The sequence below is a fragment of the Pimephales promelas genome, chromosome 5 (genome assembly GCF_988280905.1).
Source record: "Pimephales promelas chromosome 5, fPimPro1.hap1.1, whole genome shotgun sequence".
Classification (NCBI taxonomy): Eukaryota; Metazoa; Chordata; class Actinopteri; order Cypriniformes; family Leuciscidae; genus Pimephales; species Pimephales promelas.
In genome coordinates, this window is record NC_142773.1 from 33,177,564 (window position 1) to 33,194,613 (window position 17,050).

At 38.0% G+C, this 17,050-nt stretch overlaps 1 protein-coding gene across 2 annotated transcripts; it reads right to left on the minus strand.

Annotated features, from left to right (window-relative positions):
* Window positions 1-1,857: 1,857 nt before the first annotated feature.
* On the minus strand, window positions 1,858-16,829 carry sap130b (Sin3A associated protein 130b). 2 transcript variants are annotated; one of them, XM_089131338.1, is made up of 21 exons: window positions 16,695-16,829; window positions 15,795-15,923; window positions 14,627-14,892; window positions 14,338-14,499; window positions 13,578-13,701; window positions 13,378-13,499; window positions 13,175-13,299; window positions 12,956-13,097; window positions 12,758-12,848; window positions 12,294-12,398; window positions 9,233-9,374; window positions 8,980-9,098; window positions 8,595-8,867; window positions 8,312-8,459; window positions 7,193-7,297; window positions 6,718-7,079; window positions 6,290-6,511; window positions 4,714-4,839; window positions 4,502-4,602; window positions 4,301-4,414; window positions 1,858-3,141 (listed from the first exon to the last, which is right to left on the minus strand). In XM_089131338.1, exons 2-21 carry the CDS (start codon window positions 15,898-15,900, stop codon window positions 2,983-2,985), a joined length of 3,114 nt encoding a protein of 1,037 aa, XP_088987464.1. In that variant the 5' UTR covers window positions 15,901-15,923; window positions 16,695-16,829; the 3' UTR covers window positions 1,858-2,982. The 2 variants fall into 2 exon arrangements, with proteins under 2 accessions (XP_088987464.1, XP_039533533.2); XM_039677599.2 differs by having other exon boundaries at window positions 4,502-4,605.
* Between the last annotated feature and the right edge of the window lie 221 nt (window positions 16,830-17,050).

The following is a 17,050-nucleotide window of genomic DNA, read 5'->3' on the forward strand; positions in this document are numbered from 1 at the left end:
CGCCATTAAGCGGTGAGGGCTGTGAAGGGACGTCATCACCAGTCTGAAAGTTTCACTCTTTAAGTTTCCAATGTGCTGAACTGTGAACAAAGCAAGCAGTGAATCACTAGTTAGGACTTCAAAACCGAGATTCTTATGGTTTTGAGACATTTGCATGTGAAATGATGTGCATCTTATCAAACAAATCACCTATACATTAACCACACTCCACATGTGCCTTTTGGACTTTTCACGCAATAGGAAGATGGTACCAGAGGACAGTTTTATTATTTGAGTCAGAGTGGCTGTTAAGTAATAAAACTGTGAGATTCTAGAGGATAGATTCATTTACTCAGTCTCAGTGAACAGATACTAGCCTGCAAAGTAATCGTCACATAAGCAGTTGTTTTCTAAAGTGACGATGATGTTGCAGGCATTGATTATGAAAACAGGAGCAGCCAGGAGGTTTCAAAGTACAGTTAAGGTCAACACAAATGCACCTTCATTTCCTGGAGGTTGATGACAAATTCAGTTTTTTTTTTTTTGAGCCTTATAAACATAAAGGGCTTAGCATAAAACAAGCTTCAGTATTAGAGCTGCCACATAGATAAGAGTAATTATTATGTTTAGGAATAAACATTTCTGTGTTATTAGTCTCCATGGAGATAAGACTCAATCCAAACCAGCTGGTTAACTGGAGAAAACAATAAATTACTTTAAGATGGGTGGGACCAATTATTTAAGTTGTGTAGAAACTCTGAAGGTAGTCACACCCTACAAACCGATTACTTATCTAAATGCATTCAAGCCCCTAAGACAACCAGACGAGATGATTTGGACAGTGATTCATTACCTAGATAAAATGGCATGTATTGTCAGAAAGGTTAAAATACAATAAGCAGCACCAGATTTTCCGTTTATTTATTTAAAAAAGAAAAAAAAAAGAAAATCTAGAACCTATAAAGAACTACTTGTTTAAAATAATTAAATCTCTATTTGGGTTAAACCTACATACATGTTATAAGCTTGGGGGTCAGTTAAATTGTTTTTTTTAATTTTTTTTAAAGAAATTAATACTTTTATTAAGCAAGGAGGCATTAAACTGATCAAAATGTATCAGTTAACAGAAAAATATTACGCGGCACAACATTTATTATAATAAGATGTTTCTTGGGCAGCAAATCGGCATATTAGAATGATTTCTGAAGGATCATGTGACTGCTAAAAACGATACTGAAAATTCAGCTTTGCATCACAGGAATAGATTACATTTTTAAAAATATTCCAAATGAAAAATGCTTTGAATTCTCAATATTACTCTTTTTATTTGTGTTGTTTAGTGCATACTAACATGTTTTGACCAGTCAGTAAATCATAAAATAAATGTAATTGATTTTCCAAATTAGCCTTATAAAGCGTTAATATCCAACTGCTGTCATTAAAAACTGTTAATTTTTTTAAGTCTCTTATGCTAACCAAGGCTGCTTTTATTTTTTAATAAAACTAAACAGTAATATTGTGAAATATATTTACAAATAACTGTTTTCTATGTTTTAAAAAAAATATATTTTCAAATAAAATCTTCTGATTTGGTACTCAAATATTTCTTATTCTCAATGTTGAGAGCTCAATGTTTTTGTGGAAATTGATTAAGGATTTTGAGCAAGCAAAATAGAACAGCATTTATTTTAAATAGAAATGAATTCTAACATCATAAATGCCTTTACTGTAACTTTTGATCAGCATCCTTGATGAATAAAAGTACCAATTTCTTTAAAAACTAACTAAATAAAAAAATTATTTGGGGGAGGGATACATTAGTATCTAGATTACTGAGTTAAATTAGACTTAGTAGAAAAAAAAATACACATCTGCAGATACATGTGCAAAGTTTCTTTACTTCAGCAGTGGAGTGCAACATGAAATGTCATTCAAAATGAAACTGAGATCAAACAGTATACAACGCTTTATCTTTGCCACAAATGACACTGCTTCAAGCAACTTAACTGGAAAAATAAACATAATATTGTTCATTTACGAAGACAGAAAAAAAATGAAAGAGGGCTTATTTTTTATATTTATATTTATATATATATACTTAGGTTTAACTTACAAATCTCTCCTCTAAATTCTGATTGACGTCATATCTGAACATGATTCTCACCTCCCTTAATGCACAAAATAAATCCCTCCCCCCACCCCCAACAAAAGAGCCAACCTAGAAAACCAGCGCTTACAAGACTGATGATAAAATAAAAAAATCTTCACAAATCGACAGACAGTGACGGGAGAACGTAATATGATTCAGACATTCAGACTCCATTTAACCTTCACGGAAAATCTGCTTCCATCACAACAAACCCATGTTTTATGAGGCACACAGAAAGGCACAATACTCCATTTCACCAAAGCACCTTTAACATTTCCCACAAATCATATGTGGTAAAATACTTCAGTCTTTGTTCATTTAGGACAGCGAAGATGGTGTTGTTATGGCTTCTCAATTCTTATTGTTTCAAGTGCTACAATACAAAATGGAAACCTTTTGGTGTGAAGAACGGCAATTATGAAATACTGCCATCTGGTGTTTAATACAGTACAGACGAATGTCAATACCATGTCATCGTTCAAGGCACCCAAATGAAAAAGTGGTGAATATAATCTATAGACTCACAGCATTGCTTTACTGATATCTGCTTATGTACAACTTTAAAATGGAATCTTCAACATCCAATAACTTCCCTAAAATAACCCCTTTGTGACCAAGTTGACTTGTTAAAAAAAAAACCTTAAAAAGGTTTATATTTTAGGGAAGATACAGTTAGAGATGTTGTGGTTGTGGGAGAGGAAGGGCTTGCCAGATAAAGACGTCTTGCCATCAGATCAGGACTCGAAGTGAATCTCTTCTGGTAGAGACCGAGTGAGCCAAGGCAGTGTGCCTGCATGCTAGAGGTCATCAGGAGGTTCTGCGCTCATGCTGAACCCTGTCCCAGTCCGTGTATCTCACGCTCTGTCCTTACGCTTCAGCTTATTGAGCTTCTTAGCACTGCTGTTCTTGTTGAGCAGCTGCATGACACGCTCCTTGTGATCCAGCACCTTTAACATGGAATCACGGGCTTCCGTGATCTGGTCCATCACCAGCTTGCAGCGCTGCATGTTGCCCTATGCAGTGAAACAGTATTATGATTAAAATCAATTGTGTAACTGCCACTCAAACGTTTGGAGTCAGAAAGAATTGTTTTTCTTTTTCTTTAAAAAAAAAAAAAAGAAATTAAGATGCATTAATATATGTGTGTGTAGTGTGTAGAATTATTTTGTATATATAAATACACACACATGCATGTATATATATTTAAGAAAATTATGATTTAATTAATGATATTATAATTTAATTATGTATAAATGTATATAAAGTATATACATGCAAATATTTCTTAAATATATACATGCATGCGTGTGTATTTTTTTATACACAAAATAATTATACACACTACACACACATATATTACGTAAACACAAGCGGAAACAAGCTTTCATAGAAGACTAGAGGTATGATGCTGAAAATTTTGATAAATTACATTTTAAAATGCATATATAAACAAAAAACTGTTATTTTAATATGTAATAATGTTTTACAATATTACTGTTTTTTTACTGCATTTATGATCATATGCATGCAGCCTTGGTGAGCATAAGAGACTTTTCAAAAACATGGAAAATACATCTTAAATGACCCCAAACTTTTGATCGGTAGTGTAGTTTCAGTCTGCCTGAATGACTAGACCATTAATCAGTATAGAAAATAAGAGTATTAAGAAAACATTTTTACTTTTTTTAAGTAGTGATGCACAGATATTCAATATTCGGTCTAAATAAAACAAAAAGATCAAAATTATTTGTTTTAAATGCTACAAGTGAATCTAAGAATCACACCATCATGTACAGTATGAAAATGGATATTCATTTTAAGATTTGCTAAAGATTACATTTATCAGGGTTATTAAAAATCATACAATTTAAATTGTTACATTTTCTGCTGTTTTAAGGATTAACCAAGTCAGAATTGCAATGACACAATACTGACTTATGTCCTCTAATTTTACATTTAGATTACTATAAGCATGTAATATCCAACATTGATACCGATTAATAATAATCTAATTATCCAAAACAAATCTAAAATCAGATAACTGACATTGTACCAATATAGTGTGCACATACCGATAGATCGCCAGAAGATTTAAGCAAGCAAAAGTTTTAATCTTGCTGATAACCTATATGAAAGTGACGGTTGTGGTTAAAAGTGATCAGTGGCTGTCACCTGTATGAGCTCATTTATACGGTGAATATCATCATCAGCTCCGGCCTTCTTCTTCGGAACGAGGCCTTCCTGGAGAGTCGTCAGACGACTATAGACATCATGCTCCAGATTAGTCTGCAGGCAGGGGATAAAAACACATCCACTGTTTTGACTGAATTAATGCCAGTTAGTAATAAATTAGAGCTTCAGAGAAAGTTTTACCAGCTGCATGAGCTGAGCTGCACAGAGGTGAATTTTCCAGCCCTGGGCTCTGCATGCCACTCCCTTCTGATTGGCCACATCCTGCAGGGTTCCCTTCTTGTCTTCTGATTGGATAGCACAAACTGGTATTAATGAATGACTGAAGACAGACTATATTTATTGTATTAATGCAAAATGGACAGTAAGACACTGTGTGATGAGCCTAGACAGACCCTTAACACGGATGTCGGTGTATCTCTGAAAGTGGTGGTACGCTGCTTTCCAGGGGTTGCGGTAGTGGCGCAGCAGAGTGACCGGAGGCCGAACTCGGGTAGGGACATACCGAACTCCCTCTTCATCTGCAGTGAAACAGACACACTAAATTTTGCCACAATGTCTTGTACTGAAACGGAGTTTCTTAAAGTGAACACAAATCATTACACAACTTGTGATAAGTCAAAACTACAGCTACAGTCGCACAATTGCTGCCATCAGAGCAACTGCAGAATCTATTCATCTCCAGAACAACTTACAAACTGCCAAGATGATTCTGATCTTTATCACTAAGTGGGTTTATCTTATTCCAGCCATGTTATTACATTTGGCTCCTGTTCAGTTATGTTGTGACACCATCACCATTGCCATTTCATAATGTACTACTGAGAACAAAGGTAGTGGACTACTGGACTTTCACAAGTAGAAGGCAGTGAGTCTTAAGATGTTCCATAGAGAAAGAAGTGAATTTTTTTTTTTTTAAGTAGATTAAAATGCAAAAAAACATGAGTACAGAAAACGAAGGTTTTTTTTTTTTTTGTATTGTGCCACATATTTCATCATTACATCTTCCCCCAACTAGCAGTAACCTTCTGCAATGTAGATTAAAATTATTTAATGTCAATTATGAAATAATTATTTTACTATTTTAATTAGTGATGCACTGATTGATCGGCGGGTGAACGGAATTGGCCGATTTTCACGTGATTGGCCAGGACCTGCGACTGGCCGGTCAGTCTGACATATGCAGATTTTATGCCGGTCAAAGGCACTCGGGTACCGCACGATTAACATCGCGCAACACTCATCGCATGTGCATCCGGAACATACATGTAGGAAACCTCGTGAATTACACCCGTTTAACAGTGTTATTCAATGATGCATTGACACTGGGAGCAGGAGCAGTACGTGAGCAGGAGTGAAGCGGGTTTTTTTTGGATGTAGGTATAGTCAGATAACAATATTTAACAATGTGTATACATCCATTTTTCATTTGATTAGTTCAAACGCCCGCCACCCACCCGAATTTAATTAAAATATATTTTTTTCGTCACGTCATCCGTGGCTTATCGGCGGAGTCCGCGGCTGTAACCACCAACCGCGCATCTCTAATCTGAGCGGGAAGCGAAAGATGGCACGCAGAAGTCTGTAACTGGAGATATGAAGCGTTGTGCCTGTGGAAAAAAAGTCTATAGACACCGAAACAAGACATAATCGAAGCAGACCAGGATTGAAAAAATCAGCCTATACCCTTCCCTAAGGGCTTTTGCAGGCAGGAACGGGACAAAAGATGAAAGTTTTGGGCGAGAGCGGGATAAAATCAGACAATTCTTGGCATAATCGGTAGATTATTAGTATTTGTTGTAGAGAATTTAAGTTATGTTGATTCTAACAATATGAAATAATGAACCTGATTGTCTTAATTGTAAAAAAAATAAATAAAAAAAAATCTCAGATTATCGGACCTCAGATTCAAGAACCTTTTTAGATCTTGGTAACTCATCTTCAATTTATAAAAACCTTAATGAAGCTTACCGATGTATTCTTTAGGAGGGGACTTGCGTTTCTCTGCACGTAGGCTGAGGGGTTTGGGTGGGAATTTCTCCTCATCTGTGCTGTTGGTCTCCATCATCTCGCTTTCCTCAGTGGAAATGATGTGCTGTTGCTTGCGGGGCTTCTTTCTGGGTGAGGCTCCCAGGGTGACGTCTAAAGTAGGGACTGCCAACATCTGTGCACCGCTGTTTGGCCCTGATGCCACTGAGAGGGTTTGAGGTGAAAGACACTGCCTCATCAGTTAAATCACTTGACGGTTCTGGTTTTGATATGTGCATCAAATCATTTTCTTTTCACTGTTTCAGTTTATACACAATGAAGCACTGGGAAGAGTTTGTAAAATACTGGTTGAATAAATTAATCTCAATTTTAATATATAGGTCGACTACTATCTAGCATAAAGACCTCACCTGGTTTTGTAGTTTCCATTTGCTCCGCCTCTTGCTTAATATTCATCTCTGGAAAGGTGGAGCTGATGGCACATGCTGAAGTGGTGCTGGCTGCTGGCTGAGTGGGAGGAGCCACTACATTGGCCATGGAAGGGATTGGCGGGGTGACTGCCATGGCAGGGGGTATTGCTGAGAGAGCAGGAGTGGGTTGAGATGGAGGCGTGGCTGATGTCAGGAGGGAGGGGAGAGGCTGAGAGGCCAGCTGGGAGGGAGGTGGTCCCACATGTTGCGGTTGCTGTTCATTTCCCTGGCTAGGAATAACCTCTATAGCCGCAGCTACTGATGGAACGAGGCTCATGTGGATGTCAGGTTTGGACTTCACTCTGCCAAAGGGTTTGGAGATTTAGTGTTTGTAAAGCTGAGCTGCAATTTAAAACCAAGTGATACAACAAAGAGAATGATAAATTATCTCCAAATCAATTTGAATACTACATACCCCGCAGGTCGAGGTGATCCTGATGCACTCCTGATATGTCCATCAATTCTAGGGGTTGTGGAGTCACTGAGATGACTTGGGATCAGGTTCTTCCTAACTGCAGCACTTTAATAAACCAAAGAGAGAGATTAATCTTGAGAATGTCTATTTTTTTTCTAAAATGTTACAACTACTAATTAAAATATAGAAGACCGTAGTAGAAACATTTTACAGGAGATTCACATCAGCATTGTCATTGTTAAATAAAATTAAAACTATTAAAACAGTTTTAACACTGACTCCTAACACTGAACATGAAAAGTATAGGTCATAACTCATACCAAATTCAGAAAAGAAAAAAAAAAAATTTACATCTTAAAGAAAATAATGCCCATTTTCGTACCAAAATTTGGTAAAATTATTTTTTTCATTGGGCCACTATCTTAAAGGGTTAGTTCACCCAAAAATGAAAATTCTGTCAGTATTTACTCACCCTCATGTTGTTCCAAACCTCTATGTGTTTATTTGTTCTGCTGAACACAAAGGAAGATATTTGGAAGAATGTATTAATCAAACAGATCTCAATCCCCATTGACTACCATAGTATTCCTACTATGGTAGTCAATGGGGATTGAGATCTGTTTGATTAAAACATTCTTCCAAATATCTTCCTTTGTGTTCAGCAGAACAAATAAACACATAGAGGTTTGGAACAACATGAGGGTGAGTAAATACTGACAGAATTTTCATTTTTGGGTGAACTAACCCTTTAATGATAATTAAGCAATTAGCTACAGTCTTCGTCTGTCATGTGAGTGAAAAAAGATTTAAATTGTTATATACAATTGTAAAGTTGTACTTGAATCAAGAAAGTAGTGATCTATTTATAATTGTGTCATTTGTTTATCGTTTTATAAATCATTGTGTCTAGACAAGAAGTGCATTTTGAAGTGCATTTAAGTAATGAAAACTGTTTTGTTTTGCATTACAGATATTAGTATTTGAGAAGAAAATAATTTCACAATGAAAAAAAAAAAATCATTATTTTGTGTGTAATTAGGACATCTCAATGAATGAGATATAAACTCTCTCAATGAGAAATACTGCCAAGAATGACAAGATTGAGTTTGTCATGTTTACCCTTCATGGGCAGGTTTCTTGCGCAGAATGCTGGGTCGAGGGGACGTCACAAGGGAGGGGGTTGCAGCGTTGGCACTCTGACTGTGCGTCTGGGCCACAGTGGTGGCAGGCTGGCAAGCCACTAGAGTGGAACCATCAGCCAGTACAACTGAAGAAAAACACCACTCATCATTACTAATGTTTCACTTTAACAAAGGTTTGTATGCAGTTGTTTGGAATAAACGTGCAAAGAACTAAAGGTGGACCCTAATGTAAGATTCAGAGCTGATCTGAGGCTCCTAACCTGAAGCTTTAGACTCTGTTGGGGGTTGTTGTTGGTTGATTGGTGTAGGCTGAATGCTAGTGGTGGTGATCTGAGCAGACGTATGGAGGCCTTGGGCTTGAATGGGAGTGGGCTGGATGCCCTGTGCTGCCATGGCACCTGGCTGAATGTTCTGAGTGTTGATCTGGGTGATGCGGTCCACCGTCATCAGCTGCATAGAGTTCAGATGAACTGCAGATGCAACTCCTACACTGGCTTGAGCAGGCATGGCTGCACTGGGCGCCTGAGCAGTAACTGTGTCCACACAACAAACAAATATTAATAACCTAAAGCCAAAATTAACAAGTTTCCTGTGCAGGAAAATCATTTAGCTTTATCTAATATTAATGTAAGCACCACATGGTACCTGGATAAGGGCGTATGGATGACACAGAGCTGGTGATAGGGGTGTAAGTGTGGGTCAGCGGATACGGTGATGATGGGTAGGTAGGCAGGAAGTACTGAAACTGCACTGGAACAGATTGTCTGTGGGGAGCCATAAAACACCTTATTAAAAGCAAGCAGGGCAAACAGAATGAAGCTGATCTGGAGATTGCCAGTTTGCAGCCAAAAACACATTTCAAGTTTAAAGTAGGTGGAAAGGAGCATATTTGCTATACCTGTTGTCAGTGCGGTTCTCCATGGTTATGGGGTTGGGAGAGGAACGATGACCAGAGATAGGGATGAGGTTGCCCCTTTCTCCAGTGTATTCGGACTGGATACGTGGTGATATGTGTGTGTTGGGCTGTGGAACGACTTTAGCTAAAAGTGACAGAGGGGGCAAAACCAACAGATAATTCTTTCAAGCAAAAATGTAACCATTTTACAAGCAAAATATTCCTGGAAAACAATGGAAACAATTGCGCTGTTGCAAGTATGTAAAGGCATCATAGTTAGGATGTAGGCAGTGCAGTAGGTTTTCAAATGGTTATATAAAGTTGTGTTTCTGCTGAAGTATCTGTTAAAAATATGCAAACTGTAAATATTTTCAGCATTCAACTGAAGTCACTTCAGAGCAAGTCAGTTAAGAGGACCATCTTCACCATTTCATTATAATCAATGAAAATGTCACTCATGTGAAAACTTCCATTATACTCATCAATGAAGCAAACTACAATGCAACAAAAAACATCTTATTTACACCATGTCTACACTTCATTGATAACAAATCACAAAAATGCCAATTTGAGCAGATTTCATCTGTGCGGCGACTCATTTAAACACCTCATTTTGCAACCAAATCTACCTTTTCAGTGTTTTTCTTGTGTTCCTCGCACATTTGACTGTGCACACGCTGAGCCTGCATGTCCCACACTAGCAACAAACTATTTTTTGTAAATAAAGTTAATCAACACACCGCGCTCTCCCAAGTAATTATATTATGAGACCCATGTATCAATACAAAAATGCAAAAAAGGTCTGCACTCTACAAAACTTTTATTGTAAACCGGAGATAAAGTTAAAAAACTTTTTGGCTCTTTGCCTTCGTCAGTGTCGAAATTTATTGCTCGCAATAAAATATATTTAGAGTACAGACCTTTTTTTTTTTATCTGTGAGAGTTAGCTGGGCGCCGCGGACAGATGCTGAGTGGCACCTCTAGAGTGCATACACTCATTGAAAACAATGCGTTTGACCAGGGACGTGCACAGGGGGGTTGCTCAGGTTGCCCGGGCAACTGCCCATATGCCCTTCTCGACCCAGGTTGCCCTTCCGAGGAAAAAAAAAATCGTACAATGGATGTACAATTTCACGTAGGCCTAGACAAAATAAATAAATAAATAATAATATAAAAGTCGCAAAGCCTTATTCACTTCCATTCGGGCACTGAAAAGTGAAAGTCAAACTGTTTACGTGGCTGCAGTGCCGCACGCGTGGTAAGGCACCGCAAATTACTCAGGCCGCGCCTCCATCTCTTGTCGCGCGCTAATTAATGTGTACGAAGTCCATGACAAAATGAAGCGAAACTATCCTTCTCGTCACGAAAAGAGGAAGAAGAAAAACACGAGAGTGAATTGCGGAAACAGCAGTCAGGTAAACTTGTGTTCTCTCCTCTCTAGGTTTGATGTCAGCAAAGTTTGATGGTTTTTGGTCTTGCTAACTATCTGGGCAGACAGTGCATCTCTTGCATCACTTTTTGCCTGACAAATGTGAGAGTAAAATACCATTATTTATTACGTTTTGTTTTTGATAAACGACAAAGTGCAACAACAGTGTTTGTTTACTGCAGCTCGGAAAACATAACCGCGTCGCGTGTGTTGCGTTCATATGCGCGTGCACGAAATGAAACTGGCATTTTTCAAGCAGAAATGTGGAGACCAGAAATACTGTACAATACGTGAATGATGGCACTCTCAATCAAAGTACACATTTTAAAGACACTGATTATCTAGTCTCAGTAAAAACTTTAAACAATTGCACTAATTATGCAAGATAGAAACCAATGTATTGGCAATTTGACATTGATTGACTATTGATTTATTGGCTATATTGAATTTAAAATGATGATTAGCTGGACATTCTGGTCAATATGAATGCAAATCCTTCAGTAAATAACCATAAATCAAGATTTGCTTTAACATGCATAATTTTTTTTTTTTTTATATATATAAAAAAAATCATAGGCTAATGATTCCGAAAATACCCAGGCTGTAGAGTGAACCAAAGTTAATCCCAAAAGCCAAAGTTCAGGGTTGTACTTTATTATTTTCTTCTTATTTATGTTTACGTTAATATTCACTTGTTATCTTAACATTCTATAAAAATGCTTTATTCAGTAAATATTGTTTGTTTGAACCTCATTCTGTTCTATAGACCATTTTGCAAGATGTAAACAACGCTGGTCCAGAAGCACGTCCTGTTTCGGTTTTTTAAAACTACATAAAAGCTGGGATAAAATACAACCAACAGAACATGTAAAACTGAATCAAAAAGTTAAACAACATCTTTAAGATGTTTTCTTTACATGTGAAATAAAGAAAACAGTTACAGACTGAAACAGGAAGTGTTTCTGGACCAGTGTTGTTTACATCTTGCAAAATGGTCTATATTGTTGTACTTATTCTTTGACTATTTTGTTTTAAGGAGGGAGGATTGTATTGGGCGGTATTGAGTGGCAATGGCAAATGGTTTACATGGCTCACGGCATCACAGATCAGGTAGAGGGCCCCTTAGCAGAATTTTGCTTAGGGCCCCAGGGGGAGGTCAGGATTGGCAAAAAAGGATTGTATTTTTTCCCGAAATCTAAGCGTTTTTTTAATTTTTTCGAGTTTTTCCTTTCAATCCAGATTATTTCTTTTCAAATAAATAAATAATAATAATTTAAAAAACAATAAACAACAATATGAGGAACTCTTGCTCATTTGTCTCATCTCTGACATTTTGCAATCTTTATAAATAATAATAAGACCATAAGATGAGGCATTGCGTTTGGAATTTGGAAGGGGACAAATTCAACGGAATATATTCCTTCATATAGCCCGTGAGGGGGGGGGGGGGGTGCCCTTTTTTCAGGTCAGAGCAACTGCCCCTCAAAATTCCTGTGCACGTCCCTGCGTTTGACCGTGGTACAACACCGTGTCGCTTCTCATTTGGAGTTAAACCCCCTTTACAATATTAGATAATAAAACAACACTTTTGTGGTAAAAAATAACCCCAGAGCAGATGAGCTAAAGGTAACTTACCCACAGGGATAGTGGATGTGGTCACTGCTGAGGCATGAGAGGAATGGGAGGCCACTGTCATGGTGACAATGTTGCTACTGGATAATTGAGTGTGGGGGGTGGAGCCTTTAAAAAAGGTGTTAAAATAACATCAGATCCTTAGTACTATAATACATCTGTAAACACAACAGTCTATGCAAAGTGCATAGATGCTTCTGAATTACAGGTGTATAGACCATTTCACAAGATGTAAACAACACTGGTCCAGAAGCACTTCCTGTTTCAGTTTTTTAACACTACATAAAAGCTGGGATAAAATACAACCAACAGAACATTTAAAACTGAATCAAAAAGTTAAACAAACATCTTTAAGATGTTTTCTTTACATGTGAAATAAAGAAAACAGTTACAAACTGAAACAGGAAGTGTTTCTGGACCAGTGTTGTTTACATTTTGTGAAATGGTCTATAGAGTAGATTTATCACCTGTTGTAGAGGGTGATGGTGCAGTATTGGTGGCCTGAATTGGAGCCACTGTTGCGGCAGCAACAGGTGTCACAGTGCTGAAAATGGGCTTCTAAGACAGAGGAAAAAAGAGGTATAACTTTCTTTATTTTTTAAAGAGGTATAACTGGGAATATCGTTTTTTATATTCCCAGAAGGACAGGGTAGAATGCTTTCAACCTGTGCAGAGTGAGGAAGGGCTTTCTGAGCAGCAATGGCAGGGTGGGAGGGCAGGGTGATCCGCGTGGGTGTGTCACGTGAGGGTGGAGGGCGTTGGATACTCAAAGTCGCTTGGGGTGAGTGGATCGTCACCGCTGAACGACTAGAATCCAGACAGACAAAATCATTTTCTACAGTTCAACTACTATAAATTCAGTGCATGTGGTGGATGCATCTTACCCGTGTACCATGTCTCCGGAGTGGGCAGCCACTGTGGTGATGACCGGAGACTGAGGTCTGGTGGCATTCACGGGAGCCACTACTGTAGGCAGAACAGCCGTAGATGTAGTGACTATAGGCCTAGACTGTAACACAAACAGATATGTATGAAATGAATCAGGCTTTGTAAACAAATCCGTGTTTAAATAGATCCCAAAACTAACCTGAATAGGTTGATGGATAAGGTGCTGGACTGTAGGCTGCCCCGTGGCGGAGCTCGGACCAGCTGCTGGTCTCAGCACTGTGGTTCCTTTGGAGCTTGACATCACAGCAGCAGCAGCCGCTCCTGTGATAACAAAACAAAATCAGTCAGGGTGCCAACACAAATTTGTTTGATATGAGATGCATATATCTGTAAACTCGCCTCTGGGTAAATGGGAGGTGAAAGGATGCGGAGGAGCAGCGGGGGATCCGATCTGCAGCGCAGGGGCTCCACTGCGGATGATCTGCACGTTCGTCATTAGATGATGCAGGTTACCCGTGTGGCCCTTATTGTGACCAAAAAGAACAAAACAATTAACCAAACTGAAGGTCACAGCACGTCCTTTCATCATTTTTTTTTTCAGAATACATAAAATATATCAGATATTTTTTATAACTATGTTTTTTTAAGGATGTGCATTAATTTAAATAAATACATTTGTCTATGCAAATGTTTATTTAGGCATGTAATTATGAGAGAATAATGACAGAATTCAATATCTCCATAAATTATTATTTTAAAGAAAAGAAATTCAAAACACCAGCAACAAAATGCCACCGTGTGCCATCTTTTACGTTTTACTTAAATAAAACACCTAATTATATTTTTTCTATACTAATCTAAATGAACTAGTGTCCAACAAGATATCCAACATTAAATAAATTAACAATTATCCACTGAATAAAATTATTTATCAATTATTCATATTTATTATCCTTTAATTTCAAAACTGGAAATATTTTTTTATGTATATTGTGTACACACACATTTAATACAGATTAAATTTTTTGTTATGCGTGAAAAATCACAATTAATTACAGTAAACTCTGTGATTTTTATGGATAGATAACACACACACACAGAAACCAAGTAACTTCTAATGCAGCAAAATTGTTTAGATTTATCTAAAAGCATTACCAACCTGCTGACCACTGATGGTTGCCACAGGAATACCAGAGGCCTGTGGAGACTCCATGGTAGCGGTGATATGAGCAGGCACCTTAGAAGGGAGGGTGAGGTGGCCCGGTGTTGACACAGGGGCTGGAGCTATCACACGGCTTGGCATGGTCGTCTTCAGGGCAGACTGGAGTAAAGAGAAGAGTAATGTATGCAAATATTTGCCAACATTTGACATTTTCAGGGAGAAGATAAGAGGGATCAGCTTGATAAACTGATGGGATTTTAAGTATCAAAGGCCCCAAACCATGTACCTTCAGAGGACCCTCAGTGAAGGCTAGGGAAAGACCCTGTGGGAGGTGGGATGGTGCTGCTGACACAGAGACGGATGTGCCTGGCTGGATGGGGAGGTGCTGAGGGAGAGGAGGGGGCAGAGTCGGAGCTATTCCGTGGGGTAAGGGATGAGTCTGGGGTTGGGGGTAGGGTCGCACCACTACTGTCTCCTGCTTGTCATCTCTGAACGCTGTGGCTCCACTGGACATCAGCTCACGCGGAGCATGATTAGAGTCTTCATGTCCTCCTTAATGAAACCACATCAAGTCAAAATGTGTTTAATGACAAACAGGCTTGATGTACACTACACAACTGTTTAAAAGATTAGGGTCAGCAAGGAATTCATTCATCTTCAAAAGACAAATGAAGATCTTTTTGCTGAAATCTGAGAGCTTTCTGTCCCTCCTTTGGCAGCTATTCAACAAAGATAACATAAAAATAATCCATATGTATTGAGCGGTTTAATCAAAATTTTCTTATGAGACTCGATAGCTTTAAAAGATGAACAGATTGAATTTAAGCTTTCTTTCACATGCTTGACACACGGGAACCTTATTGGTTCTTGTGGAAGCTTAAAAGTGCGCCGCGACAAGAATTAACCTCATTGGTTCTTGAGAAGCTCAAATGTGCTGCATAACACGTGAAAGAACCTCATTGGTTCTTGCACGTCAAGAAAACATGCTTGAGCTTCCGTTTACCACAACTGATGTGTGAGTTGATGAATATTTAAGTGAATTAAAGCCTAAATTCAGTTTGTTTTCATATAAAGTGATTGTGTCTCTTCAGAAAATTTGGACTAAACCACTCGATTCATACAGATTCGTTTTAGTTTTCAGATTCGTGAGGACAAGTCATTAATAACAGAAGTTTCTTTTTTGTGTGAAGTGAACCAACCCTTTAAGGTGCAAAACTGTTTTCCACATTGATAATAATAATTAATATTTCTTGAGCACTGGATCATTTGAATGATTGGATTGAAAAGCATAACAGACTTCTTTCAAAAACAATCTTCTTACCGACCCCAAACATTTTAATGGCATAAATTAACATTTATAATGATCTGTTAAGCATTAATTAACATTACAGAGGTGTTGGCATGGGAATCTGGTTTGTTTAATACTAGTTTGTTTTTGTCAGTGCATCTTAAACCTGTATTCTTTTGACTTCCTGAAAGTCCTGTAGTGTTACTGCCTGGTGTTTGTCCTTGTCCCAGACCAGATGGCAGACCTGGACGTGGATACTGTTGAGAACTCATATTCACGACCTCTCACTTTCTTCCTGAAAAAGTACAACATAAAAAGGCATAATGCAGCATGCGTTAACTTCAAACAAAGAGCACATCACACTGGCTGCAGAATAGTACAGGATTCTCTGCAATGCTCACACACCACAACATGATCTACAGAAAATCCAGCCAATAGCTTTAGCATCGGACAGCTTTTTCAGACGTTCACCTTGCATGAATTTATATATAAACCAAATAATAATAGCTATTACATTTTAAATAACCACAAAATAAACCAATTGAAGGTATTTTCCTACATATGTCAGGTTAGCGATGCTTCTCGCAATAGTGTCATCTCATTCAAATATGTCTACTTGGGTTATGACTAGGGTAAATACCTTCAATTTAACGACAAATTATAAAGTAAACTCGTTAAATCCTTTATTGTTTCTGGTCGCAGCTGACTGTAACATTACGTTAACGGTTGTCAGGACACCACAAATTGCAGCTTTTGTTCCTAGATGACCTCCTGAGTTTATCATGTAGATATGTTACAAAGATATATATATATAGTCGAATTTAAAACAGTGATTAGTACAGAACCATATAATCGTTGATTCAATGATTAAGAATTAGTTTTAGAAAACAAAACTGTCACGGTTGCTAGTACCCCAAAGATCTTATGAGTCATTTCAACGAGACATGACTGTTTCTTACAAATGCACGTTAACGGTCGTGATCCTGCAACTTAAGAAATGTGCACACGTCGAATACGTTATCCTAAAAGGGTTGTTGTGTTTACATATGCAAAATCCCAGCATTACCGTAAACACGACGCCCGTACTCTCCATTCACTTCGAATCCCGGCAAGCAAATCAACCATCGGTATCAACTGGGAATCTAGCTTCGGTAAGTCGCTTCCGGTCCCAATTTTCAAAACAAAAGTCCTCGAAGGTGGCACTGGTGCCTGAAAAGGATAGTTCACCCAAAAATGAAAATTCTGTCATCATTTACTTACCCTCAAGTTGTTCCAAACATGTACGAAGTTTTATGTTATGTGGAACATATATGATATTTTGGAGAATGTTTGTAACCAAATGGTTGTGGGGCATTGATTTCCATTGTATATTTTCAATGGAAGTCAATGGTGCCCCACAACCGTTTGGTTATACTGACATTC

Bases quoted from the DNA above. Each gene is read 5' to 3' on its own strand.
- sap130b (XM_039677599.2), bottom strand. From the start codon at position 15,900: ATGAGTTCTCAACAGTATCCACGTCCAGGTCTGCCATCTGGTCTGGGA. The intron at 7,080-7,192 runs GTATGTAGTATT...ACCCTTTGGCAG, and splicing joins GGATCACCTCGACCTGCGGG to AGTGAAGTCCAAACCTGACA. The intron at 4,415-4,501 runs GTAAAACTTTCT...CCCTGCCTGCAG, and splicing joins CAGCTCAGCTCATGCAGCTG to ACTAATCTGGAGCATGATGT.